Source organism: Desarmillaria tabescens, assembly GCF_030435595.1.
Source record: "Desarmillaria tabescens strain CCBAS 213 chromosome Unknown EV420scaffold_77, whole genome shotgun sequence".
NCBI classification, from domain to species: domain Eukaryota; kingdom Fungi; phylum Basidiomycota; class Agaricomycetes; order Agaricales; family Physalacriaceae; genus Desarmillaria; species Desarmillaria tabescens.
This window is the reverse complement of record NW_026848376.1, coordinates 116,006-141,580: the sequence shown is the minus strand read 5'-3', so window position 1 is coordinate 141,580 and position 25,575 is coordinate 116,006. Positions and strand designations below refer to the sequence as shown.

The 25,575-nt window shown below is 48.0% G+C and overlaps 7 protein-coding genes across 7 annotated transcripts; 3 read left to right on the top strand and 4 right to left on the bottom strand.

The window, feature by feature from the left end:
* Positions 1-1,102: 1,102 nt before the first annotated feature.
* On the top strand, positions 1,103-1,566 carry EV420DRAFT_1650553 (glutaredoxin; the record flags this gene model as incomplete). Its single annotated transcript, XM_060478469.1, has 4 exons — positions 1,103-1,126; positions 1,181-1,296; positions 1,351-1,436; positions 1,487-1,566. The coding sequence occupies 4 exons, from the start codon at positions 1,103-1,105 to the stop codon at positions 1,564-1,566; spliced, it is 306 nt and encodes a 101-aa protein (XP_060323585.1).
* Positions 1,567-1,708: 142 nt separating this feature from the next.
* Positions 1,709-2,933, bottom strand: EV420DRAFT_1279236 (major facilitator superfamily domain-containing protein; the record flags this gene model as incomplete). Its single annotated transcript, XM_060468127.1, has 7 exons — positions 1,709-1,995; positions 2,048-2,174; positions 2,226-2,309; positions 2,366-2,541; positions 2,602-2,617; positions 2,674-2,711; positions 2,765-2,933. 7 exons carry the CDS (start codon positions 2,931-2,933, stop codon positions 1,709-1,711), a joined length of 897 nt encoding a protein of 298 aa, XP_060323584.1.
* On the bottom strand, positions 2,934-3,509 carry EV420DRAFT_1239991 (major facilitator superfamily domain-containing protein; the record flags this gene model as incomplete). The annotated part of the gene is made up of 4 exons (XM_060466620.1): positions 2,934-3,008; positions 3,114-3,165; positions 3,216-3,339; positions 3,398-3,509. Coding segments are annotated over 4 exons (363 nt in total), but the record flags the coding sequence as incomplete, so codon positions are not given.
* A 1,301-nt stretch (positions 3,510-4,810) lies between these two features.
* EV420DRAFT_1134176 (uncharacterized protein) lies at positions 4,811-5,700 on the top strand. Its single transcript, XM_060466000.1, has one exon. The coding sequence runs from the start codon at positions 5,070-5,072 to the stop codon at positions 5,520-5,522; it is 453 nt and encodes a 150-aa protein (XP_060323582.1). The 5' UTR covers positions 4,811-5,069; the 3' UTR covers positions 5,523-5,700.
* Positions 5,701-8,258: 2,558 nt separating this feature from the next.
* Positions 8,259-12,021, top strand: EV420DRAFT_1134092 (uncharacterized protein). Its single transcript, XM_060465999.1, has 4 exons — positions 8,259-8,403; positions 8,543-10,802; positions 10,859-11,453; positions 11,509-12,021. The coding sequence occupies exons 2-4, from the start codon at positions 8,573-8,575 to the stop codon at positions 11,525-11,527; spliced, it is 2,844 nt and encodes a 947-aa protein (XP_060323581.1). The 5' UTR covers positions 8,259-8,403; positions 8,543-8,572; the 3' UTR covers positions 11,528-12,021.
* Positions 12,022-15,578: 3,557 nt separating this feature from the next.
* EV420DRAFT_1650550 (uncharacterized protein) lies at positions 15,579-23,771 on the bottom strand (the record flags this gene model as incomplete). Its single annotated transcript, XM_060478468.1, has 37 exons — positions 15,579-15,828; positions 15,884-16,591; positions 16,643-16,733; positions 16,788-16,807; positions 16,859-16,937; positions 16,988-17,250; positions 17,306-17,680; positions 17,731-18,398; positions 18,451-18,787; positions 18,840-19,402; positions 19,454-19,537; positions 19,595-19,741; positions 19,800-19,836; positions 19,891-19,960; positions 20,019-20,076; positions 20,124-20,297; positions 20,351-20,472; positions 20,531-20,574; positions 20,622-20,684; positions 20,733-20,916; positions 20,968-20,997; positions 21,052-21,202; positions 21,253-21,583; positions 21,637-21,702; positions 21,732-21,801; positions 21,856-21,868; positions 21,925-21,952; positions 22,001-22,017; positions 22,071-22,203; positions 22,261-22,363; positions 22,412-22,427; positions 22,484-22,513; positions 22,566-22,671; positions 22,729-22,860; positions 22,963-23,060; positions 23,113-23,552; positions 23,591-23,771. The coding sequence occupies 37 exons, from the start codon at positions 23,769-23,771 to the stop codon at positions 15,579-15,581; spliced, it is 6,282 nt and encodes a 2,093-aa protein (XP_060323580.1).
* Positions 23,772-24,292: 521 nt separating this feature from the next.
* EV420DRAFT_1581858 (uncharacterized protein) lies at positions 24,293-24,735 on the bottom strand. The gene is made up of 3 exons (XM_060474685.1): positions 24,651-24,735; positions 24,489-24,602; positions 24,293-24,452 (listed from the first exon to the last, which is right to left on the bottom strand). The coding sequence occupies exons 2-3, from the start codon at positions 24,596-24,598 to the stop codon at positions 24,371-24,373; spliced, it is 192 nt and encodes a 63-aa protein (XP_060323579.1). The 5' UTR covers positions 24,599-24,602; positions 24,651-24,735; the 3' UTR covers positions 24,293-24,370.
* Between the last annotated feature and the right edge of the window lie 840 nt (positions 24,736-25,575).

Genomic DNA, 25,575 nt, shown 5'->3' with positions numbered 1-25,575 from the left:
GCTGCATCCAGGTTCGTGAGTCTCTTCAGCTCCAATGATTCTCTATCTGATTTCTTTACCAGTTAAGCAGGCGGGATACAGAGTACCTCGACCATGTTGCACTTCTCGAATAGATTCTTCCTCTATTCGCCTTCACACACCTATCCTCGTGTCGTCTTTAGAAGGGCAATATCAGCATGTTTTCTAGTGCAATTCTCGTAGTTGCCAGTCGGAATGCCCTTCTTATGCCTAACAATCTCAAGAGCTATTCAGTCCTGGGAACGGCTCCGGCCCCATGGCTGTATCATCTGTATTTACAACTACAATGATAAAGGCCGCCTCGGGAAATCGGATAAACGACTACGTCTTATTCGTTAGCGCCTGAATCTCACTCTACTGCCGTCCAATGACCTCTTGAAGAAGCAACGCCGGATCGCGTCTTCAGTGGGTCGCCAACTTCCACCGACATGAAAGGAGTATCCTCAGCTCCAGTCCCGAACGCGACTCAGGTGCATGTCAGCTTCGATGAGCCGCCTCGTTAATCATCTTGAAAAAGATCTGGCCATCTCACTGTATCGTCATTCTTCAAACTTCTCCTGCCGTATCCATACCAGCCACAGGCCTTCTTCAGGATGTCTTTTTTTTCCCTAGCAAGGGACATACGGACAATCAGGCGACCCTTCTACTTCGATTCGCACTCCAACTGTGATACCCGATCATACAGGAGATTGCTATCGAAGCGTGTGGCACGTTCACGTGAAGTAGTTAACGCTGAGAAGCGGTCGTGGATCACCTCTCTCTCACCACCATAAGGTGTTGCATTACCCTTCCCAGAGACCAAATGCTGGATTCCAATTGGTGCGTGAATTACGAAAGTATCGACTGCATCCCTGATCAAGATCCAATCTATCAGTTGATCAGTGGCGCTCGAAGCTGAAATTAAGGCTTTTATAGCCTGAGGTGAGGCAATTTACCCACCGCAACGTCAAAGCGTCTATGTGGTCCGTATCGGAATCCGAAATCATCATATCAGATGACACCATCGGACTCATCTTAAAAGCCAGCATCGATGCTCTCCCGTCTCTCAGTTTTTTCCTGCCATTTCAACTCTTTCCCACCCACTATGTCTGTCAAGAACTTTGTCGAAGTACGCTGTGTTTCGCCCGTTACTCACAGGGGAATCTTATAGAGTGTTGTTTAGGAGACTATCAGCTCGCACAAGATAGCTGTCTTCTCGAAATCCTACTGTCCTTACTGCCGGCGTGCGAAGACGATGTTTAAGGACAAATACCCCGATGCGGACATTGGCATCATCGAGTGTGTCTGTTGTTCAAACTAATGACGACAATTGCTCATCTCCGTATTCCGCAGGCTTGATGAACGTGATGACGGAAGTGACATACAGGAGTATCTCCGTCAAAAGACGGGTCAAGGCACCGTACCCAATGTATTCATTAGTAAGTCTCGCGGTGATGCGTCCAGTTAACTTATCTAACATATTTTCTAGACCAAGAGCACATCGGTGGGTGTGATGACACGATGGCACTGCAGAGTTCAGGAAAGCTTGCTGGATTGATTGCAGCATAAGGGAAGTAAGCTTTGATAACGGACCAGACTGCGAAGCAGGAATCCCGTAGAAGTAAATCGTAACTTGCGCAAGAATCTATGTACAGTGTTATCTCTATGCTAAAGGCGACGCATACACGGAACAAAGTCGGTTAACATTCCTTTATACCGCCACAGGACTTTTCTCCGCCTCGGGTTTTCCTTCCCTCCTTTCATCAAACACGACGGCTTTGAGACCCAAGCACAGAACTACCTCCAGCCCTGCAACCCCGACGAGAACCCAACACCCCCGTTGCCATGCGCCCACATATGCGTCAATAACGGTCTGTCGCTCTGGCCCGCTCTCAGGAAGTCGCGAAAGCGTATCAACAACAGAGTTTGGGTTCAAACTTGTTATCACTGAGAGATACGGTGACCTGACGAGCATATCACGAAAAGCATTGTTGATCACTGTCGAAAATTGAAAGGCTGAGTGAGAGACGCAGTTGAGAAAGATACATACCATTGCCAAGAATTGCTACACCAAGAACACCACCCAGGGTAGGTGCGGTGCCAACTAAGGCGGTCACGGTTGACAGATAGTCGCCAGGTAGACCGATCTGCGCAATGACCATCGTCATCTGTGTTCCCTACAAGTACATTCAGCATTGTCAGTGCATTACAAAAGTAGGAAAACATACGGAACCAAAGCCTGCACCACAAATCAACGAATAACCTACAATGCGACCGATGTTACTGCCTTCGTTCAAGGTCGACATAAGTCCCTATCGAATCACGTTAGTCCCGCCCACCTTGCCGGTACAAGCTGGATACGACTTACCATACCACCAGCCAAAATTGCCAGAGGTATGACGAACAGAGCTTTCAACGCGTACCCGCCACCCCATCTAGGTGCAAGCCAGCTCGTAGCAGTACTGGAGATTGATGCCATGATCAAGAACGGGATGATCAGCGCAGACGAAACTACCGAAGACATCCCAATCACTTGAAGAAACACTATGACGAACGAGCTGGTTGGCACTAGGGTCTTAGAGACTTGACACTTGAGAGACTAACCAGGAAGATAGAATGCCTAAATGCTAACCTATCAGACTATTGAAGAGAATGAATTATGTGGTCACAACTAACCAGTGCAAACAAGTGGAAGAACGAAAATGTTCGCACAACTACGGCACTGTAGTCAGATACCCAACTCTCACAGAGACAAAGAAATCCGTACTGGTCATAATGCTCACATTCCTCCATTTCCATGTCGAAAACAGCTCAACCGGTACAACAGGCATCTCTGCTTTCGTCTCTACTGCGATGAATGCAAGAAAGCTCGCCCCCGCGCCTGCGAAACATCCTATCACTACAGAAGAGTTCCAAGGTAGGTCTTGGCCTCCCATGTTGAGTGCGACAACCAGACAGCTGAGGGACACCACAATGAGTAACATCCCGATCAAGTCGATCTTGGCGAGAGCCTCTCGGAACGTCCGGATTCGTGATGGCGGTGGTGGTATACGGAGCGTTGCCCACAGGAAGATGGTAACTAACATCCATCAAATCAGGACGGGTGACAAAATTACAACGCGGGAAATAAACTGACTAACAGGCCCAAAAGGTGCGGTGAATAGGAAGCTACAAGAGCTGTTAAGTTCATAGATCTAATGTTGAACAGATAAACTCACATCCAGCGCCACTGGCCAGCTTTTGCAAGCGCTCCACCAGCAATTGGCCCAAGCGAATCAGACAGGATGAAGACTACGTTGAAAATATTCATGTATGCTCCTCGTTGCTTTTCGTTTGTTAACTCTACCCAAAATGCATCAGTAAAACAAAAAAAAAGAGACATCTACAAAGATGTACTCACGAGAAACGATGATACTAACTAGACTAACCAGTCCAGCACCACCGATACCACTGATCAAACGTCCCGCAATCATCTGTGATAGTCCGCGACTTGTTCCTGCGATGATATTGCCAACGATAAATACCCAGACTTCCAAAAAGACGAGCGGTTTGACGCCAACAGCGTCCTAATAGCCGTCACTCAATTATAGCGTGGACTACATAAAAAATTTATAACCCTTACAGCAATCCTTCCAGAGATGGGCTGAATAACAGTCGTCGTGAGCAGGTAAGATGTTGTTATCCATGACAGCGAGCCTTTGATCTCGAGTTCAGAACCGATGGTAGAAACCGAAGTCGCCACGATGGTTTCATCTACGTCAGAATAAGAGTCAAGTCGCGCAGATTTCTGAAATTCTGAAAGACGCACCGATAGCAAAGAGAAACAGCGCCAGACCAAGACTAGAATCGGGTTGAATGAGCATTCTGATAGACTGCAGTGAGATGTTCTGGAGACCTTGACAACAGAACGGTCACTTGAACGAGGGACATGTCATTGACTTTGGGAAAAGGATCGCTGGGTTGGACAGCTACATTTTCCTGCTCTGGAGTACGAGGTTGCGAGGTTATCGAACGAGATTCGGACCGGCGCTCCGATTGGATTTCCGCAGATTCATGACTTGAAGGCATTTCTCAAGGACTTGCACCTTGCTTCGATGGGTTATTATATAGGACCTTTGAGCAGCGAAAGGACTCACGGTAGTGTCGCCAAAGAAACGTTGTCGATGAGACCACGCGGTTCAAAGTTCACGTTCATTGATGGCTCGGACGCGGAGAGTCGGATTCTTTGATGCATTCCTGCGGACTGTGAAATGATAGCAACTGTAGCTGTTATGATCTCGTATTCATAAACGGGAGAAATAGCATGATATAGAAGAGCGTAGTTGCAACTGACAGAGTAACTGCATGCGGGATGCAGACGAGTGACTCCGCCGCGGCATGATACCGCGGCACAGCAACTGCCGGAAGGAATTGGACGGTCCTCTTTTGATTGGCCATTCGTATGCAGTCTTTACCTTGAGCTTTCTCATGACGAGGGGGTATACTATTACCCTCTTAAGACTTTTTATCACATCTTCTCATTCATACTACTTGCTAAGGTCAAGGACCCGGTACTGTATTCACATCGATAGCAGAGCGCGACGCTTACACACCACCAATCGGCATCCCAAGTCTCTATTCCGCGACGTAGACTCTGCGCAAGGTATGTCAAGTAGCGCTGACCTCAGGCTTTGGTGAAGCACTAGTTAACAAGGTAGGAAAATGCCAACCTACACCAACCCGGTAAAGGCCAGTTTATGTAAGTGCAGATTTTAGTCTATGCTGTATTTTACCTTGCTCATGTTCTGTACAGTAACATTGGAATTTTTTCCAGCTTGCATAATGCCCGAACCCATCATGTGCCGCCATTTCCAGGTCTTTACCTCAAGCATTGTCATGATATTTCATTACGGCTAGCTGCTCAGAGCTTCCGAAGGGTAATGACAATATTCTAGACATCGAGAAGTACTACGTCCGCAACCAGAGAAAACATCACCAGCGCTCAAGCCACATTGGATCGTCTCCTACGAGGACGGCACCAAGAGCTAGCGACAAAATCACCAACGCTAAAACCTTCCTGTATCCCCATATACATGCCCGCGACGGTGTCGCTGATGCCTTTCGACACTTCTACCCGATGTCATACAATTTCTGCACCTCTGCTGTCTCTCTCGCGTTTTATCACATCTTCTAATAGACGATATGACTCTACAACCTCCCTAAACGCTATCACGAGTCAACTAGCAATGGAGAGAGGGTCGTATATCTACAGAACCTCTAGTGCTTGTCAACTTCTTGTATCTCCGGAATATAGGACATTGTGCGGTGCTGTCATCTGGTACAAAAGGATATGTATTCATACCGTTCGTACGTTTAATAGTCGTGATCATCCCCGGGCTGCATGTTTGTGTCCCTCGCAACAAAACTTGTTACGGACCCCCTCATGGTTTCCGCGCACACAGGCCTCGGGCTCGCACATGTCATTCACAGAAGCCTTTCAGATGACTTCCTTGCTGAAGTCTCTTATCTCCATGGTTGCAGAATAAGATGGCGCGAAGCATTATCCAGCATCCGCACTTGCCGCTCTAGCATTTCGAATTCCCCTCTCTGTCAACGCACACTCCATTGTATGGAGGATTGAATAACTTGAGGAACACGACAAAAGGGGTACGATGGATAACATTCTTACCCACCGCCAATGCTACGCGGGCCTATGTAGCCTCGATAGTTTGGCGTGAAGGCGGACGATCGTACCCGGTTGCTCTCCTGCAGTTGACTCCGATGGCCTGCTGGAGTTATTACAAAGTCTATTGAAAGCGGCGATTTCTTTGCTGACAGGCGATAAGCGTTGCGATCAAAGAACTGGGCGCTGTTACCGCCCGTGGGGAAAAACAATGTTGCGATGCATCATGAATTGAATAGCAATATTCATAGGAACAGGATGCGCTCACATATCGGAGGAAGGCCTCCGACGCGTACAGATGGAAAGCGAGATTTAGGAGACTCTCGTACGACATCGAGTCTATTGCCATTCTTGGCTCGGGGATATTGTTCGAAAAAGAAAAAAAAAATTCAACGCAGTCAGAACGTTGGGGCAGAAGAAATGGGGCTCACTGACTTTATTGACAGGGGCGTGCCTCGACCGACCGCGCTTGGGCAAACCTGACTGCGACACGCTTACGGGCCGGAGGAAGATGTCGATTCAGCGTCTGCTACTGGCGCTCATTGACAGATATCCAATCGCAGTGATAATAATAGCCCGGAGGCTTTAGCGTTGACAGAAAATGAAGCGGTCAAGCTCCGGTGTACTCGTGAAGGCTGCTTTCAATTTTGTAACGGGTTGCGGAAACTAATAGACTTGAGAAGTCACGTTCCCCTTTGTAGTTTCCTTCCCGGTTGTAGTGCCTCGACCTAAGCTCGATCTCGTTTCAGCTTTCAGCACTAGATGGTCACAATGTTTCAGCGAGTACTGTCCACTTCCACAAGGTAGCGGAACTTGGTTAAACCCTTTCACCTGGCATTCAACGCGAAGTACTGACGCGGTGCCTTCCAGACTTGAGGCTGAGACTCTGGACTCTGTTGTTCCGTCAATTTGATTATATTGCCGAAGAAATGTGGAATGTTTACTGCTCCCGAATTATACAAGCCGTTCCTGCAGGTTCCTGCCCCTCTCAAATGTCAATTACGCCAAGAACGCGTTCCGGTCCGATGTCTCTCTAATGAAGACGCGGCGTACTTATCATGCACATGTACTTAGGACAGTTGTGGCCGTCGAGCTAAGTCATTGCTATAAAGTGTTAGGATAAGAACAAATATAGTAGGGTTGCCATTGCGACCTCGATGATCTCTGGGAGATACTGCGTAGAAAGAATGAAAAGCAATGCTCCTACTGTGGGTAGTCGGCATGTGCAAACGGATCACGATGTGCAAATTTCGATACAGCTCGGCTTCCTCTAAACCCACAAATAAAATCATTGCGCACTATTAATTATACAATTTTGTTCAGTTGTCAGAAAAAAAACCGAAACCAATAAGTAGCCAGAACGTGCTGCAAAACAATATTTGCACATCGCGATCCATTTGCACATGCTGACCACCCATAGTATGTTGATGCTCACTGAAACACCTCAAGCTCCCAATGCCGGGTTCAGCGTCGAGTTCTAGTCTTAGAAGGTGATGCCGTAGAGCCGATTACGACGGCCGATTACAGCTGTCGTCTGGATCAAAGCGTAGTGGTAACATCAGCATGACAGCCTGCTTTGCACGCCTAGGACATACGTACATCGTAATAAGAGGAAAGACGTCCTGTCTATGTTAACTGCGCATCAAAGAAAAAGCATCTCCAGGCCAGACGTGCGGCGAAGATCTAGCAATGGCATCGGAATCTGTTGTGCAGCATCGGCAAAGCACAGTAGCGCAAGACGAAAGAGCAACAGCAGGCAGACGTACAACTGTTGTCTGAACATAAATGACGCGCCATCAGCATCGGGGTTTGAGAGTTTCTAGGGTTCCCTGCCCAAAACGGTTAGTACTTGTGGATAAAGGAAACCCATGTCAGACCGGAGTTGTCGAAACGTCTCCATTGTGACGAGGAATGAAGCTTGAAGAGACGCATCGATTTTAAGTTGATCATAGGAGAATCAGGAGAGGCAGTACCAGTAGGCCGCATGTTATGGTGAGAAATTGCCATCGTTCGGAAGCACATAATGGAAGCAGACTTCTCGAAGAACAGGTGATATTGAAGCGAGTCGCAGCGTACGACCTCGCTTTGTGATTTCGACGCGTTCTTCTTTGTAGAATAAAGATTCTTGTAGGGATCTGTTGGTCCCCTTGTGGCCCCCTGAGGTGAGAGAGCGCTGATAAGAGGGATAGCTGGCTGGCAACCAATTAGATCCCGGCTACAGACCGGTCATCTTGGATGGTTACGAGAGAACGGACGGCCGCTTCAAGGTACCGAAGACCGACAAGACCTTGCACGATTTCTTCAATAGACGGCGTTCCCTGAGCGGATCAAGAACAGAACTAGCAGCCACCGTACAGTGAGGTAATCCAGTCGAATGAGACAAAGAGGAAGACCAGAAAGAAAGAGAATCTCAAGTCCCAGTAATACTAACAGGATACGCGTACTATGTTAAGCCGGCCAAGACTGGGTGGCGAGACTGGACGGAGGAACTAGTACTCGAGGAAATACGGAAAAATAAACAAGTTCGGGGAAAAGCGTGACGTTGTGACGGCGGGAGCACGTGGCAGTACTATTTGGCCGTGATTATTGATTGTGGCTCCCAGCAACTGATTTGCACCGTCGCTGTCGTCGTTGTTGCCATCGACCAGCACCCGTGTACATTTTCAGCGGCTCTCGTCACCGTTGCCGACGTTCTCTACGACCATCCTGCCGTCGTGCTCGATCTCTACTAACACTCAAAAGCGGTGCGTTACGTTTCCCATTCGCATCATTGAATCCCACTGACACGCGAAACGATTATCTTTGTTCTGTTTGCTCCTCCTCCGTCTCCTTCCTCACTTGTATTGTGCTCGTTGCGCCGAATTTCTTTCATTTCTTCAGAAGAACGGGACCTGCTTCTTGCGGTCAAAGTCGATGGCCGTTCTCGCACCTTCAGATTGGCAGTATCCTCTGAGAGAATCGACAATGGACGTTCCTTCTTCCAACTCGAAACAGCGCTCGCCGCCTGCAAATGACCATTCACCTTCACAGATGTCCACCTCGCACAATCAACAGCAGGGCGGCTACCATCAGCCGCAGCAGCTCTCACAGCCTTATCCGTATCCCGTCCAACAGCAACCACAGGGCGCTTGGACGCCGTCTATCTCGGCCCAACCATTTTATCCGGCTTTCTATCAAAATCAGCAACAGCAACCACCCTATCCTCAGATACCCCAGCAGACCCCCTACTTCGACCCCGCCAACGCACAGCTCGCGGCACAATGGGCGTATCACAATATGCTGATTGCTCAACACTCCCCGCAGAATTTCCCACACGTTTCGCCGCCCCAACAACACCACTCGTCGTCTTCGCAAAGAAGCGGGCCCACCCCTTCCTCCTCCAACGATTACTTTGCCCAAAATCAAATTAACAACGTGTACAGTCCCTTTCCTAGCGGTACCCCTCCGCCTCATTCGAACCACAGAGGTGGCGCTGGCGACCATCCACAGCAGCAGCAGCAACCGAATGGACAATACCCTGGTTTCCATCCATACCGACGTCCAAGTCGGCAACAATCACAAACTAGTGAGCCCAGTGACTGGCGGTCCGGTGGGGTTCCGAATCCTCCATATGCTAGGCCAGATGCATCAGGATCAAGTTCCTCCGTCAATTCGTCGCACAGTTCACGCCAGCGGACAAACAGCAATCAGAGTGGTCACAGCGGGCATAACGTGCCGTCCGCGAACGGGAGCGTCCGTAGCAGGAATGGCTCCTCGGCAGCTTCAGCTCCAAACTCTGCACGGTCTTCGCCTTCAACATCAACATCGCCGTCGGCGTCCGGACCTCAGCGCGGACCACCTCACAATCGCACATCTTCCTCATCTTCCGCTTCATCATCTAATCGTCCTGGTTCTAGCCATTCGGCTACATCTCCCACAGCTGCAACGTCGTCAGCAGCGTCACCAAGTACGCCGCGTCCCGCACGACCGTCCCCTTTATCGCAGGGAACGTTTACAGCGTCCGAGAAGCGGATGTCCCGTGATGATAGTGATTTGGCAACCATGCTCGACCCTACGCCCAGCGCCAGCATGCTGCGTAGTGGGGGACTCAAGGGTCGACTGCGACGGGCGCTCTCTTTCAATGCTGCGCAAGCTTTGAAGGAGGAGGAGGAGGAGGAAGAGGCGTCGGCGCAGGCTTCATCCCGGGGTAGTAGCTCAAAACTAAAACCCAAGACGCCTATTCTCATTGATGCTGCTGTGAGTAAACCCGGAGGTGGTACACGCAGTCCGGACAGTCCTGGTGACGATGTTTCGACGAGAGCTCCTTCGACGGTACAGACGAAGAAGAAGAGCCGAGCGGCTTCCCTATTCAATTCACGGTTAAACGCGAGTACGGACAACATATCATTATCGTCTACTGTCAGTAGCGCGAGTGTAATGATCCGAAAGCTTGGATCAATGGGGAGACTGGCGAGGCGGAACTCGTTAGCTGGCATCACGTCGTTGTTCAAAGACAAAGAGAAGGACAAGGACGGAGAGAAGAAAGGGAAGAAAAAGGACAAGAAAGGCAGCGCGAAGGGAGAGGCGAGTGAGGCAAGCGTATCACATGTCACTGCGGAGCTGGACAGGAGCAGTAGTGATTGGAATGCTGCAGGAGAAATGAGTGGGCTGAGTCCGGCAGCCAAGCTAGCACGGCAGCATACGCTAAAAAGCAATGCGGAGGCGGCTGCCAAGGCTAAAGCCCAGCAAGAAGCTGAGGCTGCGGCCAATGCCAACGCGAACGCGGTCAAGGTGAACGGGAGCAGCGGTGTAGCAGCCTGGGAGAAGGGTACGACGACGCGACAGGGCTCATCATCACCTGTAAAGGGTGCGGGGATGCGGGTAAATGAAGATGGTACAAAGGTTCTAGTGGAGGAAGATGAAGAGGACAGTGAAGATGGCCATTATGGTCGTCAGGCTGGCCCTAGTGATCATATAGAGGGATGGGAGGATGACGATGATTGGGGTGAGGCGGAAGAGGATGAGGACGTGACAATACGGCAAGGACTCGAACGGGTGAGCATGGATGATGAGTATCAGTATCAGGAGGATCCCGAACCTTGGGCTGTCGATGTGAGACGTAGTGTTGAACGGGCACGGACGCCATCCAAAGGTATACTGAAATGTGAGTGGAACTCGCTGCCCAAGATAATTCTGCTCACTTTCTTGGCCCGTACACAGATGCAGCCTCTTATGATCAGCAAGTGTATCTCGCTGAACAGGCGCTACCGAACCGGGTACGGTCAAACTCATACAATTCACCTCCGCAAACGGAGTTGGGACCGCTGGCACGGATACCTTCGCCTGATCCCGATCATATTGATGGTCTTCATAGACATCCATCGCACTCATCGGGTCATGGTCAATTGCCATCAGCTCCCCTACTTCCACCTTTGACGTTCGAGTCGTCCGGCCGAATGAGTCTTGACTCGCCTAGAGAGATGTCCTCATCCCCCCAGCCCCATGCTCCTATACCTGAAAAGGCATCCGCGATATTCAACCATCCCAACCTCAACTCGTCAGCGCCTGCTTTGTCGACCATGACATCTGCAGCGCCCACTTTGACACATCGGTCTGCGACAGCGCCTACCAGCAAGCGGTTAGCTTTTGCCAGTAATCTGTCAGTGTACGATACCTTTTCCGCTTCTGTCTATGATCGACGGAGTGAGCCTGCCACATGGAGCCGACTCACGCCTGCGTTGGCGCAGCGGATCAAGGAGGAGCTCAATTCATACAAGATGGAGGAGATGGAAGTTCATGCCGCCAGTCGGATCCAGTATGTTCTTTCCTTAACATTCTACCTCCGAGATACTGATAAATGTCATTTTTAGCACACAGTTCTTTGTTTGAGTTATAAATTTTGGATTCGCTACGACTACTTATACACATAAAACGCTCATTTTCCGATCTACGAAGCCACGACATCTCACCATCTGCCCTTGAACGAACTACCACCTTCTTACCAGTTCCGGATTCACAACACATCTCTCGAAATCGTCATTAACAGTGTTTTCAATATATACCCTCCTCACGTGTAATAATTTTATCGCGCAAGGCTCCGGCGCTTTTCCTTCACGTTCGCACTTGGTCAGATAACTCACACTCGCTATTAACTAGTATGTACGCTGTAGTCGTGCCTTATTCTCTCATTTCTTTTTTGGACGGACATTCTGATATAATGCAAACCCAACGCCACACGCACTCACCATCGTTCCCCACCCAGCCATCCCATATATAAAGCTAACTGTTTTCATCCCTGTTATCCTTTCATGCTTTTTATTCACTCTGTTCCTCGTCGTTGTTTGATTTTAATTCAGTAAAGAATTTTAAAACAGGGATTAGACTACTGCGTGGATGTAATAATTGAGCATACTAGGTGTAAAATTTATCCCATTTTTTCGCATCAAGCATGAAGCGCGCGTCACGTCTTGAACTCCGACGACATCCTCAGCTTACTATGTAGCCGTTAGTTACGGGGATGTTTGCACCCTCGAACGGCTTTGTCAGGGTAACAGACCATCTGGACAGCATCAAACGAAGTAACTGTATGTAACTTGTCGTTGCCTTCGGCTTGAATATCGGAGGGCACATTAACTTTAAGACTTCACGCATCCAGGTTGGATCCAGATACTACTCGGATGGTTGAGCGCCTGTAATGATCTCTATGAAAGCTAAGCACATGTCTTTTCAATTCAGTCTTTAGTCGACCCTTAGTCCAGCACAGGCCGACTCAAGTTCTACGTCCGGCTCATTGATGAACTTTCCAGTATTTGGTTCGGGCTTGGCTCTCACTATGCATTACCGCCACCGAGCATATGGAACTTACCACTTACCTTGCATCAAACCCCCAAAAACAGCCCGATTACCGCCGTCCAGCCTAAGCTCGTCTTAGTAACTGTTTGTTGTTGGAAACCTGGAGTGTTCTCAAATCTTCCGAGTCCTATCCGAAACGTTGGTCTTCGATGAGGTAAGTGTTAACGATCAATACAGTTGAATGCCAAAGAGCTAAAATGGTAAACGGTTATCACGAATGGAAGACTCGACACACACAAGTTGCGTGACGGCTGCCAGTTCCCGTCATATTTCGACGGCGCCACCATCGCAGGCTCTTTGGAGACATGTGCTAGTCGGATGAGAGTGGATACAACTATGCTCTATGCTCGGAGTGATATTTTTACTTTGTGCTGTAACGTTAATCATGATGCGGACATGCTGTCGCAACTGAATTAAGCGCTTAAAAAGTATAAACCAACTTTATATTAGCATCAAACCTCGGGATCAATATGCTTGGATACGCAGGTACTCAACGAACGTACATCTAAAGTCTCCGATATGACGGTTATTGTTGAGAACACAGTCAGGGACATCGTTACTTAGCTGAAGAGAAGTTTGATACTAGGACATATTTGGACATCACCGCTTTGATCCTATCATCATTCTCCTGCTTCATATAAAAGTACGTTGCACCTTCGTCCCAACTAACTCTAAGCATCCATTAACTCTGGTCTCGCTTTATTTAGAGGTAACGACCAGTACGAAGCACATTTCGCGGAGGTCAAGATCTAGACATACTACAACAACTTAAAATATAGGGTCCCCAATAGCAAAGTGATATCACTGGGGGTTGCACTCTCCAGATTAGATATAGTCGTTCGGCACATCCCATTCGTCGCCATCACTCTCCGGCGACTCGTATTCTGACTTCTCAGACTTCTCGCCTCTCAAGGGTATTTTGTCTACGGCAGCATGATCCTCCGCATAAGCTCTCCTTCGCGCCGGGGCCGATCTGGTCGAGGGTATGGGGTTATCCAAGGGTTATGTAAATGGAACGCCTGTGTCGCGTTATTGAGAAATGGTTCAAGTGCTGGCGCAAACTGTGCATCGGGCGAATCCGATATACTGGAATCCATTAGACGCGTCGGTACTACAGGAAAACTGAAGCACGCAAAATTGGAGAATCGGGGCTGACTTTGAGTTTCAAATGGACATCTTATCCCGGCTTCCCGGCCCGTAGATCCTAAGTCGAGTCGGGTGACTACTTCGGCCGATGTGGATGACGACAACCACTTTGAGAAACTTACAGGAGTGATCAGGCATTTTAGGCATATCCGCTGGGTTGGCAGCGTTCCCTCAAAGGTGTTGGGCAAGTCGGAAGGAAGAGAGTGAATTGCAGCGGGGTATTCGGGCCAGGGAATGGTCCACGCATGGATGAGTAGAAAGGTGTTGGCGTCCATGGTTCTCAGAAAAGACATTGATTGACTCCCCGCCCCGTTTCGCGTCACAGAAAAGGTGGAAAAACGCAAATATCTTGTAGATATACGAAAAGTTACGCGCCGGAAATATCCGAACAATCCTTCCCTCTCACCATCATACATGATCTCTTTGATGCCGGATTCAAGACGTCAGTACACCATTCAGTTCTTCGCTGTTTCCTGCTATAGTTCGTGCTTGAGGCATACGGTGGTGTTGTATACTTTGGCTATGCAACTCCTCTTCACGTCTCTCGCGCGTAGTCGGTGCGTACGAATGCTAAAATATGTATACGGATACTGACAATGCAGCGTGCAGGACTCGGTCGAATTCACATATCCGGCATTGAATCTCGGAAAATCAAAATTGCTCTTCCCTGCTCTCGGATGAAATTGGGACGTCATCTTGGATCCCACGCAAATGAAACTCACGATGGTTGGTTGACGATCTTGCACTGGCAATTTGAGACCAGGGTATGGAAACGCACATGTTATAGCGTCCAACACTCCACCGAAAGATTCCTATCCAAACGTCACTGGGTATCTCTTGCTCAACTCTTTGCGAATCCTCGTTTACCGCTCGATTCCTTCACCTTCATCCTTTGCTACTATAGGCCTCAGAAATCGCACTTGACCAGTCAAAGGTCATCTCTGTCGTTTTTGCGCTGCACGTATAGGCGTGTGGGAGTGTCAAGGCAGAGGATGACTGTCGCTGAAATCGCGGATATTTCTTCACACTGACGGGAGCATTGCCGACTCGGAGCTGAACCAGAGAGCGGAAGGTGCTGGGGCTATCTATCATCGAGTGCTCGGCGCCAGCTTTGACAGCAAGGAATGCCCATTGTTCTAGGCTTGAAGAAGTTGCTCTCGATGGAACAAGTCGCTGGAGCGTGGCGGAATCAACGCTGTCATGCTACTGATTGGTGGTCAGACTATTCGATTAGCACTTGGTACGCGCATTCAATTTGATTGGTCTCACTTCAGTTCCATTTCTCATTGCCAACAGTTAGTCGTAGGCTTGTGCCCTATTATCCGATTGGCTCAAACCCCTGGATTAGCTGGCCGTCTCAAGGCATGTCCTCGACGTTAAATTCTTATTTGGCCACACAGGCCTTATCCCTCGTCAACATCCATGACGATCTGGAATGTCTCTGATAACGCTAAAGTTACTCTTCCAACGTCTCGCCTTGGTAGCTTTGCGGGCACTGCTTTCCTGGTATTCGCTTGGGTGGTCAGGATCCGAGCAAAGCGCTCTTGTGGTCGGTGTAGCTAAGCAAACTACCTGCTTCCACTACCAATTATGCCGAACTGACACTCTGCAGTTATTTCCATCTGCTACGCTGGATCCCAAATTCTCGTGTGGCCAGCCTCTCGGGCACTTCATCTCGTACGGCTAACAGGTGTCTGTGGGCTTTGAATCCTTGTTATTATCAGAACAGTAACACCTGTATTAGATCGACTTGAGATACATTGCCTATAGAGTCACGGAGATCGTCTGATTCGGGCGATTTGACTATGAACTCGGGGTGGGCTCACTTGTGGCAGACGGGCTACTTACGTGGCTGTCTACATATTGTATCAGCAATGATTCCTTCCCGCCGTTTTATCAAGGGGGAACTATATTGTAGACCCCACATAAATACAGGAAAATCTTAGTAATACAAGTCGTCATTATTGAGCGTCGGCTTCTTGCGTGTGCCTGCAGATGAACGTTCGGTTACAATCCCTTTGATAGCGAGGTGCAGATCATCCGATAGGTCTGAAGTGTCGAAAGGGAGAGAAGAAACCAGGTCTTTAGCCTCTTGCACTAGTTTCCGGAGTTGCTTGATGTCGCGACGCTCGTGGAAATCAGAACTCGGGTTGAGTTGCCTTTGTAGTTCGATAGCAGCTTTGTTCGCCTTGCTGTTGAGCGAATTACATCAGTTATCGCCTGGTAGAAACGGGAAAAAATACGTACGTGGTCTGTGTTAACGCGTCATCAAGGGTGGCAATATCATCAGGACTGCACTTGTCACGGTCGTTGTTAAGCCTCTTTTTCGTCTTCGTCTTGCGGCTGAGTGTATCTACACGAACTGTCTCGAGACAGACTAAAATGTGCGGCAGCGGACCGAGAAACAAGCGAAGATATAGCCCTGGGTTATCACCAAGCCGAGATACTTCTTTGGTGCATGAGGCATATATTTGTGCGTGAAGGCCGGCCATCCCTCTCTTGGCAATGCCTCGTCGATGACGAAGGACTTTCTTGTATATCCGCTGGATCAAGGATGCGGCAGTGATCTCTCTTTCCGTGGGTTCCGGAGTTGTCACATCTTGCGCCGGGATGGCATCGGCAGCTACAGCATCGTCATCGGTAGCCTGCTCAGGTATCTCAACCTCTCGTGTATCTTCCACCTCCTCCGCTTTGTCATCCGGCTCCTCCCGCTCAGAAACCTCAATATGCGGTGAGGTAGTCTGAGAGGAAGTAGACGCAGAAAGACTGAGCTGTGCTCGGATATCCGTGAAATCATTGTAGACAAGCTGACGGACTCCGGGAGAGGGGCGAACTTTCGCTGGAACCCTGCTCCGGTGAAAGAGCTGTATCATCTCATCCATGGTATCATCTTGCAATGAACAACGAATAGTGTTTGCCAGTTGATCCCACGAGTCACTGGCTGCACTGGTGTATCTACAAAGGCGTTAATATTATGCAGACGTCTCCTAAAGTAGACTCACATACCGCTCATATAGGGAGGAACCCTCTTGGTGTAAAGATAGCACTAGCTCCCTAATATCGTTACGGAGAAAATCGTTGTGGATGTTGTAGCCCACTACAAGGTAAATAAGCAATAAGGACACAAGTCACAGAGCTAGCGAAAACTGACATAGACCAATGGCCTTGAATCTAATGGAAGAATATCAGAAAAGATAGCAACGCACTCGGTAACTGACTCACATCCTTGCGATGAAAACGTGACGAACTTGGTATGGCACGTTTGAAACATTTCTAGAAATCCCATACAATAAATGTTCCGCTACATTGTGAGGATGAGAAGCTGAAGGATAATAAATTTATGGGACTTACCAGAGTCTCTACCGACGCGCAATTGTTGCAGGAGATCCCATACAGGTGCTAGAAGGACGTGATAGAAGTTTGTCTGTATCCCCTTGTTGAAATACGGAAAATCATATTCCACAAAGCGCAAGAGCCAGCTACGAGGGACAGTTACGTTGTGCGGTAATGTCATTCCCAGGCGCTCGCCACAAAGAATGACAGAACTGCAAAGAAAATCCAGAAAGTCACACAGAACACCTATGTTGACGGGTAATCTTTGCTTTACAACGTGCCTGGAAAGAAGATCAACCCACTAGACTCGTAAAGATCTGCGGGATCCAGACTTACTCGAAAAATCGAAAACCAGCCGAAAGAGACCATGTTTGATGTCCTGACATCGAGTCCAGAAGATCATGAAGAATGAGGCGGTCGCCTTGGCGAATATACATGAATGGAGGGTATATTCTGAAATAAGCCGCATTTCTGAGATAATCCGCCTGACTTCGGTCAATCGCAAGAGCCAAGGCGGCTGTTCGCATCACGTCCGTGAGGAAGTTCGTCCAGGGGTGATATTCCCGGCCATAAACAAGCGTTCGCACCCAATCTTTCACGACATTTAGCGCCTTTGGGGCCTCGGGGATTGTAGAAAGTGCGAGATGGGAAATAGAACCAAACATATGGTGTGGAGGATAAAGAGCCTCATAAAGACGGTTGATCCAGAATCTACATGGAAATAAATATTGCGAAGCTGGAGAACGAGAATGATAACGTACTTAGTTCCTCTGTATTCCACGTCCGCATGGGCATTCTCTCTAAGCGACTGCAAGATCAAGATTTGTTGCAGGTGCAGACGAACACGCATATTATAGTAATCGATATTCATCGCCGAAGGTGGTGCGTGAGCTTCCGGGCATTCAGGCCGCGAACAAAACCCAGATATGGCAAAAACGAGGCAAGGCGCAAATGCTTTGCTTCTTGCACATTCGTCATTTTCGGCGGCAACCCTTTGTTGGAGATGACTTCTCAGAATATATCGAAATTGGCCACGTAATTCGAGTACTGACAGCCTGAGATTGGAGTCGGAATCCCTAGGCAAGTTCCTAGGTTGAAGTTTAAGAATCTCTGAGTATAACCATGTGTTCTGGGGCACCAGGAACTCGTTCTCTGCTATTCGCCGAAAACCGAACAACGCCGCGGTCGTTACATCCCTACAAGGGTCCGTTCGGAATGCTGCAGCAGAAAGGAGGCCCACATAGGTATAAAACAGGTTGAGTTCTTCAACTGCGTCAACAAGAGCCATGTCTTGAATTCGAAGAACCCGAGAAAAGTATTGGTCTAGACATAGCAAGGCTGCCGAACTATGGCCAATCTTGTGAAATATCAAACCCAGTTCACGCAGTTGAGATATCTGGCCTCGTATGATAGCAGTGAACATAGAGAGCTGAAAACACCTTGATAAGCCACAACGAGTAAGACATGAGGCTAATACTTACTTCCGCAGTTTGCTTCACAATACACTGTGAAGAAAAATCCAACAACCGCGACACGGCAGCATCCGAGCGTATGACATTGGGGTCAACACCAAATGATATTTTGCGCCAAAGCTCTTCAAGAATGCATTCTTGAGCTCGACGCAAAGCATCTTTGTTTTCAGTTTGAGCGAGGAAAAGCTTAATAGCCTCTTCTTTGCGACCCTCGGAATAGTGCAATTCAGCAGCTTCGCTGAGTCGTCCTTCTTTCTCCAATAAGTCTGCAAGAGCGATATCAAGATCTCTCTCTTCCAAATACTCCAATTCTTTCTCGACTGACTCAAATAGCTCATGGGCCTTTCTGTTTAGGAAAGTGAGAATGGTTAGCCAACATGCCTCGGGAAATGACGTACGACATCTGGCGGTCAGAGAAGTATGCTAGTCTCGCAAGTTTGATAACATTTTCGACGACCTTCAACGACATTTCGTCTTCATGAGCTTTCACAATTTCGACCGCCTCGTCAAATTTGCCGATGTCTCTATACAACTCTGCAGCATGGGTATACTCCTGAACCTGGATAAATTTTTCGGCAGCCCGATCCTTCTGGTCAGCTTGTTCAAAGCATTCGCCGCTGATCCTGAGGTAGGTCATGGAATCTTTCGAGCGCGCCTCACTAGCACATTTCTCGAATGAAACAGCTGCTTCTGTGAAACAAGAACGTCGCTCAAGCACTTTTTGTCTCGATGTACCAATGACTTTACGAGCCTTTGCTCGCAAATCATAGGCATTTGCGATGGATGCTAAGGCAGGAAGCTTGGCCCTATCATAACAGTGCTTGGCCTGTGAGAAGTGCTTCGCATTGAAAAGTTCACGGCCTTCTGCAGCCCATTCGTCTGCCGTTGACGAAGACGCGAGACGAGGAGCATCGGATCCCTGAGTATAATTGTTAATCAAATCTTTTTTCGTCCAAAATATCTTGATGATTCGTGATAAGAATACTGTCTGGATAGTACAGCACCAACTTACTCTCATTGGTTCCCCCATCTCAGATCCATCTGCGATCCAGATATTTTCACGTGCTCTTGTAATTGCAACATACAGCGATTTGAGCTGAAAAATATCATCGCTTTAATAGTGCTGGGTGATGGTGTGATAATTCAGACTCACCTCATTACAAATGCTGGCATGACGAACAGGGTCAAATTGAGGAGGAGGGTTTCTAGGGTCCTGCTGGCTCTCCTCGACGGCGTTCAGCACAACACGCCATTGCGCGAGATTGACGGGTGAATCAGCAAAGAAGTTGTAAAGCAGGACCTGAAAGGATGAAGCGCCACAGTGAGAAACTCACTCGCGACATAATATATTAACCTACATCGTTGAATTCGAGTCCTTTGCTTTCATATACGGTGCTATAATATTGGCCATCAGTGGCTTGTTTAATATAACAAAAAAAAGACTCGAACAGCACAAGACCGATTTCACCAACTTTCTGTCGGAGTCTCTCTCTTGCCGTTTCATTCCTGACAATGATACCTATACATAAAAATTCGGAGTCAGCTCGCTTCAACAACGCCGATAACACGAGACAAACACTGCTGAGCACCAAACTCGATATGATTGCCGACATCACCAAAGATGAACTGTTCCAGCTGGGCGTGGTCTTCATTATTAAAAAGACAGGTTTGACCCCATCTACAATGCCCATCTCTGGAGAAAGGCGATCAATAGAATCCGCCCAAAACATCATGATTAGATCGATGACAGAATGTGCGCAATCAACAATCCCTGCATGGGACCTATAGTTGACCGCAAGTTGAAACATCTCAGGCGAATGCGGAGCTTCGAGTCTGCGCTTCTTCCGGTACTGGTCCTACTCGTATAATTAGACTTGCATATATGAGAATTATTCTAAGTGAATACTACCTCAACATTCCATTGAAATGCCTTCAATGCATTGAAACGGAAAGAACTTCCAACGGAAATGGTCTGTGCAGTATCACCTGCCCAGAAGAGACCGTCTGCATTGCTACATAGCGCCCTCAAGACTAGATGACGAGTTGGTTAGCTGATCTATGCGAGACGAAGATAAGAGAAAAAATTTACTCATAGTATCGATGAGCATGTTATCTTGCACCTCGTCCACATATCTGTCGCAATATTTATAATAGATAAAGAGTACAAACAGAGGACTCACAAATTGTCGAGACCTTTGCCCGGAATACCTTTTTCCGCGAAATGCTTCAATATGCCATGGGTCCTAGACCTCGATTATCTTCTACTCACGGAATTTCAACAAAGACCTTACCGATCACCGGTGTCATAGTCTCCCTGCGACTTCTTCTTGCGTATATACAACTCAAAGAGTCTGTACACCTCGCACCTCTGGTCAGCAAATGTAGACTGCCGGCGTTTACTGAGATCAAGGTATGCGTCTTTGCTAAGGTGATGCCTCTTTTCGCTCAGTGTCTCTGCCGAGCCTTCAATGACGCCTGAACGAAGACTCGGGTCAATCTCTTTAACAAGATATATGAATTATTTACCTATAATTTCGCTGAATACCAAGGCAGGATCTAAATAAACGCTGTTTAAATACTTATGCGCAGACAAAAGAGAGAAGAAGAAACCTAATCCTTTAATCAACGGTTCGGGGAAATGAGACCAGTAGGACTCGCAAAAGGATTCAAAAGTAATGACACCCATCTGGCGCTTGATACCAGTACGTCTCATGTCGATCAACTTTTGCGTACTCATGTCAGCTTCCAACATGTCGCAAAGCTATAATCGGTAAAAATGGGAAGCATGGATGAAAAAGAGCTGCTACTCACGCCATCAAATGTGATAAATAATGGGAAATGCCTCTCCTCGAGTTCACTGTACTTGGCTGGTAAATCAGTCCGCCAATCTACAACATCATCTGCGTCAATCAGCCCTAAATCATCTTGGTACTGGGGAGCTCTCGGTAGCTTCGTGAGGTCGGCAGAGGATTGTGATGCCATTGCCAAGGAGCTGGACAACTTCGCAAAGTATTCCTGCACTTTCTTAGCGAGCATTCTGGACTTCGTGACGAAGACTTGACGAGGACGAGGTAAACCTGACTCCATGAGTTGAAACGTCCGCTCGATGAGCAACATCTTGAATAACATAGTAGTTGTTTTTCTACATCAAACCGATGAGCCAAAGCATGAAGCCGGCAAACTGCTCGTGCATACCCCGTGCCGCTGCGGCCTATGACGTAGCAGGACCGTGGATGCTCTATGATACGTTTCTCTTGAGTGCTGCGAATACATGGTATCAGAAAATGAACAAAGAGAGTATAAAGACCGTGGCGCACGAAACCATATGAGGAAAAGTTGCATCCACATCTGCTAGGACGGCTACCAAAATGAATCAGATACGGCTTTTTAGGACAGCGTCGCACCGATACGTACTATTCAAAAAAGGCTGCGCGTCTTCATGGTTAAATCATCAGTCCGCAGGCAAGTATCACGAGAACATACCTGCGAAAATGTGATGTATTTTTCGACACTGTAGGGGGTCAGTGGCTCGAACTCTCCTCTTCTCTATATGACTTACACGAGTCTTGAATGAATCTGAGTGGAATAGTCAGTGTTTGATACGAAGGAACAAAAGATGTGGGGCTAACCTGGGCTGTTTCGTCGGGACGTAAATCCGGCATGCCTTTGATCTCCGAAGGCGACACTTCCGGTAGCGGAGGAAAGATAGCTGGAGTGAAAGTATCCTTCGAGGATTGATCTGCGTGTTTCCTAACGGCGCATCTACAGCATCACATTTAGTCTACAGACATTTGGCAAGTTACAACGATAAAATGATACCTCTTCCTGTATTCTTTTCCCTTTTTGCGAAGTTGACTGCTGATAGAACTCCAGAGATGATTGTCGATTTGAGCGTGGTTAAAGATATCAAAAATTTTGATAGCTTCAAGAGCGGTGAGGAGCGAGAAAAGAGAGATGGACGTTAACTTACCTTGTAGCTCTCTCTGCTAATGATTCAAGGTAGTTCAGTAGCTTGGATTATGAATTTATCCTCCGAACATACATCATCGCCCGGGATTATGTCAATTTGATACTTCAAAGCGGTGTCAGTGATATTTGGGGCTGATAAGAAACAAATTTCTTACGATGAGTTTGAGGTTACGGGAGATTTTAGCCTCAAAGATGGGGACCTCAGTTGCGCTACTCAAACGTCTTTGATTATTGTCCGTAAAATGACCGCATGAGAGTTCCCTGTGTAGCGTATTCTAAGCATGCTTGATACACGATATCATGCGACCCAACACGTACTTTGTCTTCTTCACGGTGGCGTTAAATGCGACGAGATCTTTCTTGTGGGCGTTCCGCAAAAATTTATCAGCATTTGTGGAAATGATGATCATCCACTCGCCAAAGCCCTCGGCAGTATCGAAGTATAACGCCCTTCATAAATATCAATACAGTATCATTTCATGAAACGACACGAAGATATACGATTTCATTGGCTGAACCATGGGATATGCGGAAGGTAACTCAACCACAGACTTCGGAGTGTTCTCCTCCTCTGTGGAGGACGCAGAGGTGACAATACGTTCCTTGAGAGATGCCGATATCTCAGGACGACCGAGCAGCTCCAAATAGAACTGGGCACATCTCAACTTTCAACGAGTACCATGCAGATAAAGCAGCACTTACCTGGAGAATATCCTTTTGACTTTGCAAAACACGATCCACGAGGACAGATGCATCGCTCGACGTTTTACGCATATCGACATTCAGAATATCGAAATACCTTTCGACTAAAGCTGTGGCGCCGTCTTCTCGCTTGACTTGCTGGGGCCTCCTCTGAGACTGTTTGGCCTTGCCCTTCTTGTTATGACGCTCCGATCCGGTATCGATGGGACGGACAGAGACGAGGTATTTCAAAACCTCAGGCGTGATCTGCACTAGTTCGTGGTATCGGGTACATAATTCTTTGTCTTCAGCAAAAGAGGAGGAAAGAAGCTCCGTAGAGAGACAAGATATAGCTTTGTAGTGGATCGTCCCATCATAGGTCGCAGCTTCGGAGGGAAAGGACTCCAGCAACCACGAAATTAACGGTGTAGTCTCACTCAGGGCTATGAACATGTAAGAGCCTGATAGACTATCAGATAGCTCGACAGCGTCAACTTACACGATAAGACCAAGAGAAGAACACGAGGGCTCTCGTTGTCGATTAGCTCCTGGAAAACATGCTTGAAATTATCCTTTGTGAGGAGGCTTTTCAGCTCCTCCAATGCAGAGTCAAGCACATCCCTCGAAGCGAGCTGCTCCGAGCTGAAGAGATCGCTGCGATATATGCGCTTGCGGGGCATGGTTGCATCATGACAAAGGCGTTTTCTGGTTTATATGGGCATGGAGACACACTTCCGGCAAAATAGAGACAAACTCAGACCCCAGTGTGAGCTTCAAAATCCCAATCAATCACTTACGGAAGCTTCCTAAGCGCCTAGATAGTCTCGAGACGAGTAGAACTCAGGGACAAAATCTCAGTTCCGTGCTTTGGTCACGACGCGTCCGAGTCTGACTATAAGTGTCTGCATAGGGTCTCTGGAAAAGCGACTACTTCCTGGGCAAGCCAGCAGGTGAAGGCTTAAGAACGAGCCGAAAGGTATCCCAAGTCCCAGGCTAGTGACCGAAGCGTGAACATGTTGAAGTACTGAAGAAGCGCACCAATTGAATTCAACCAACAAATTGCCTAATCGAGAGCACAGGACTCCCGTCACCTGTTGTCGATTAATTCATTCACAATAGAGTGGAAACCTGGTAACCTCGAAAAATAGCAACTTGAATAGCCCAAAATAAGTCGATCATTAGCACATGTAACGATGGCAAGCAAGAACACGAGTATTTACAGATAGACTAGAAAAAAATGTCATCAGTCATAAAGTGACCTTTATCACCAACATAAAAATCATGAAGACCCCTGGAGAGCTTTCATCTCTGCAGTGACATTCTCAGTCGGACGTATATGCCCTTTATCATCCATACGAGTGCTATAAGCAAGAAGTTGATGAGACAGATGAACTGACACGGTCTCGTCGTCTAGATCGGTATGATCCTTGATACGTATGATAACCATAGGCAACGCAAACACAAGACCCCCGACAAGGAAAGCCGATTCCGAAATGAACCCATTCATGTACCTATACGGAGCATCAAGAAGCGTCACAAAAGCGTCAGGGAAAACATACGGAAATTTGACAGCGTCCGCACGCCATATCCCAGCCGCCCCAGCCGGCTGGATCGACTTGTAGAATCTAGCAAATAATGCCAGCTTGAAGGATCGTTTGACATCGCATCCAGAATCCCACAGAAGATGTAGAACCACACACCTAATGTGTGCCGTTCATGTGCCTGCTTTGCATCTCGTAGAGATGGTCTTTTGACACGTCATACGAGCCCATTGTAATCGGAAGTTCAGCGTACTGGCTCTCCTGCACGCCAAAACGGCGTGTCGTCAGGATTCCCTTCTGAGAACATCGGGCCTGGCGAGCGTGACAATCAGGGATGCGACTGTGAGCGAGAGAAGCGTCTAAACGCGGTTCAGAAGGTCGAGTGTAGTCTGGAGAGATCTGGGGGTTGAGATTCGTGATGCCAAGAGTGACGTGCATGCGTTGGGGGCCAGCGAGCAGTAACGCAGAAAGTTTGAAAGCGGCATAAAGTTCAGCAGCTCTGTTACAGAGATTCGGGTGTGCTTAGCCAAGGGGTACCGACATAACTGCAAAGGGTGAGCTGGGATTAGCGCATAGACACAAACTTGCAATGCGTAGGCCGTGCCATCGTGGTTGTGGAAAAGCATCGGCTATCGGGCCGGACAGCCGACGCATCCTTCAGTCCATCTTCCATCACGCCACAGAGGCAGAATACACGGACACCAAGGATCTTCATGCCCAAGTCGATACTGGATGTCAAGTTGTCGGCCGCTGCTGCTGCTGGGAAAATGGTGGAAGAAGCCGTGTGTAGTGTCGCAAGCTCCATCACACGAGCGTGAAGAAAGGCAAGTATGAAAAGCGATCCGTCGAGGTTGAGGGTGCGCATGTTCTGCAGTTCCTTCCTATCGTATACTGAATCTTGAACAACTCTAAGATTATCTCGACAAGTCTGTTGTCGAAATTA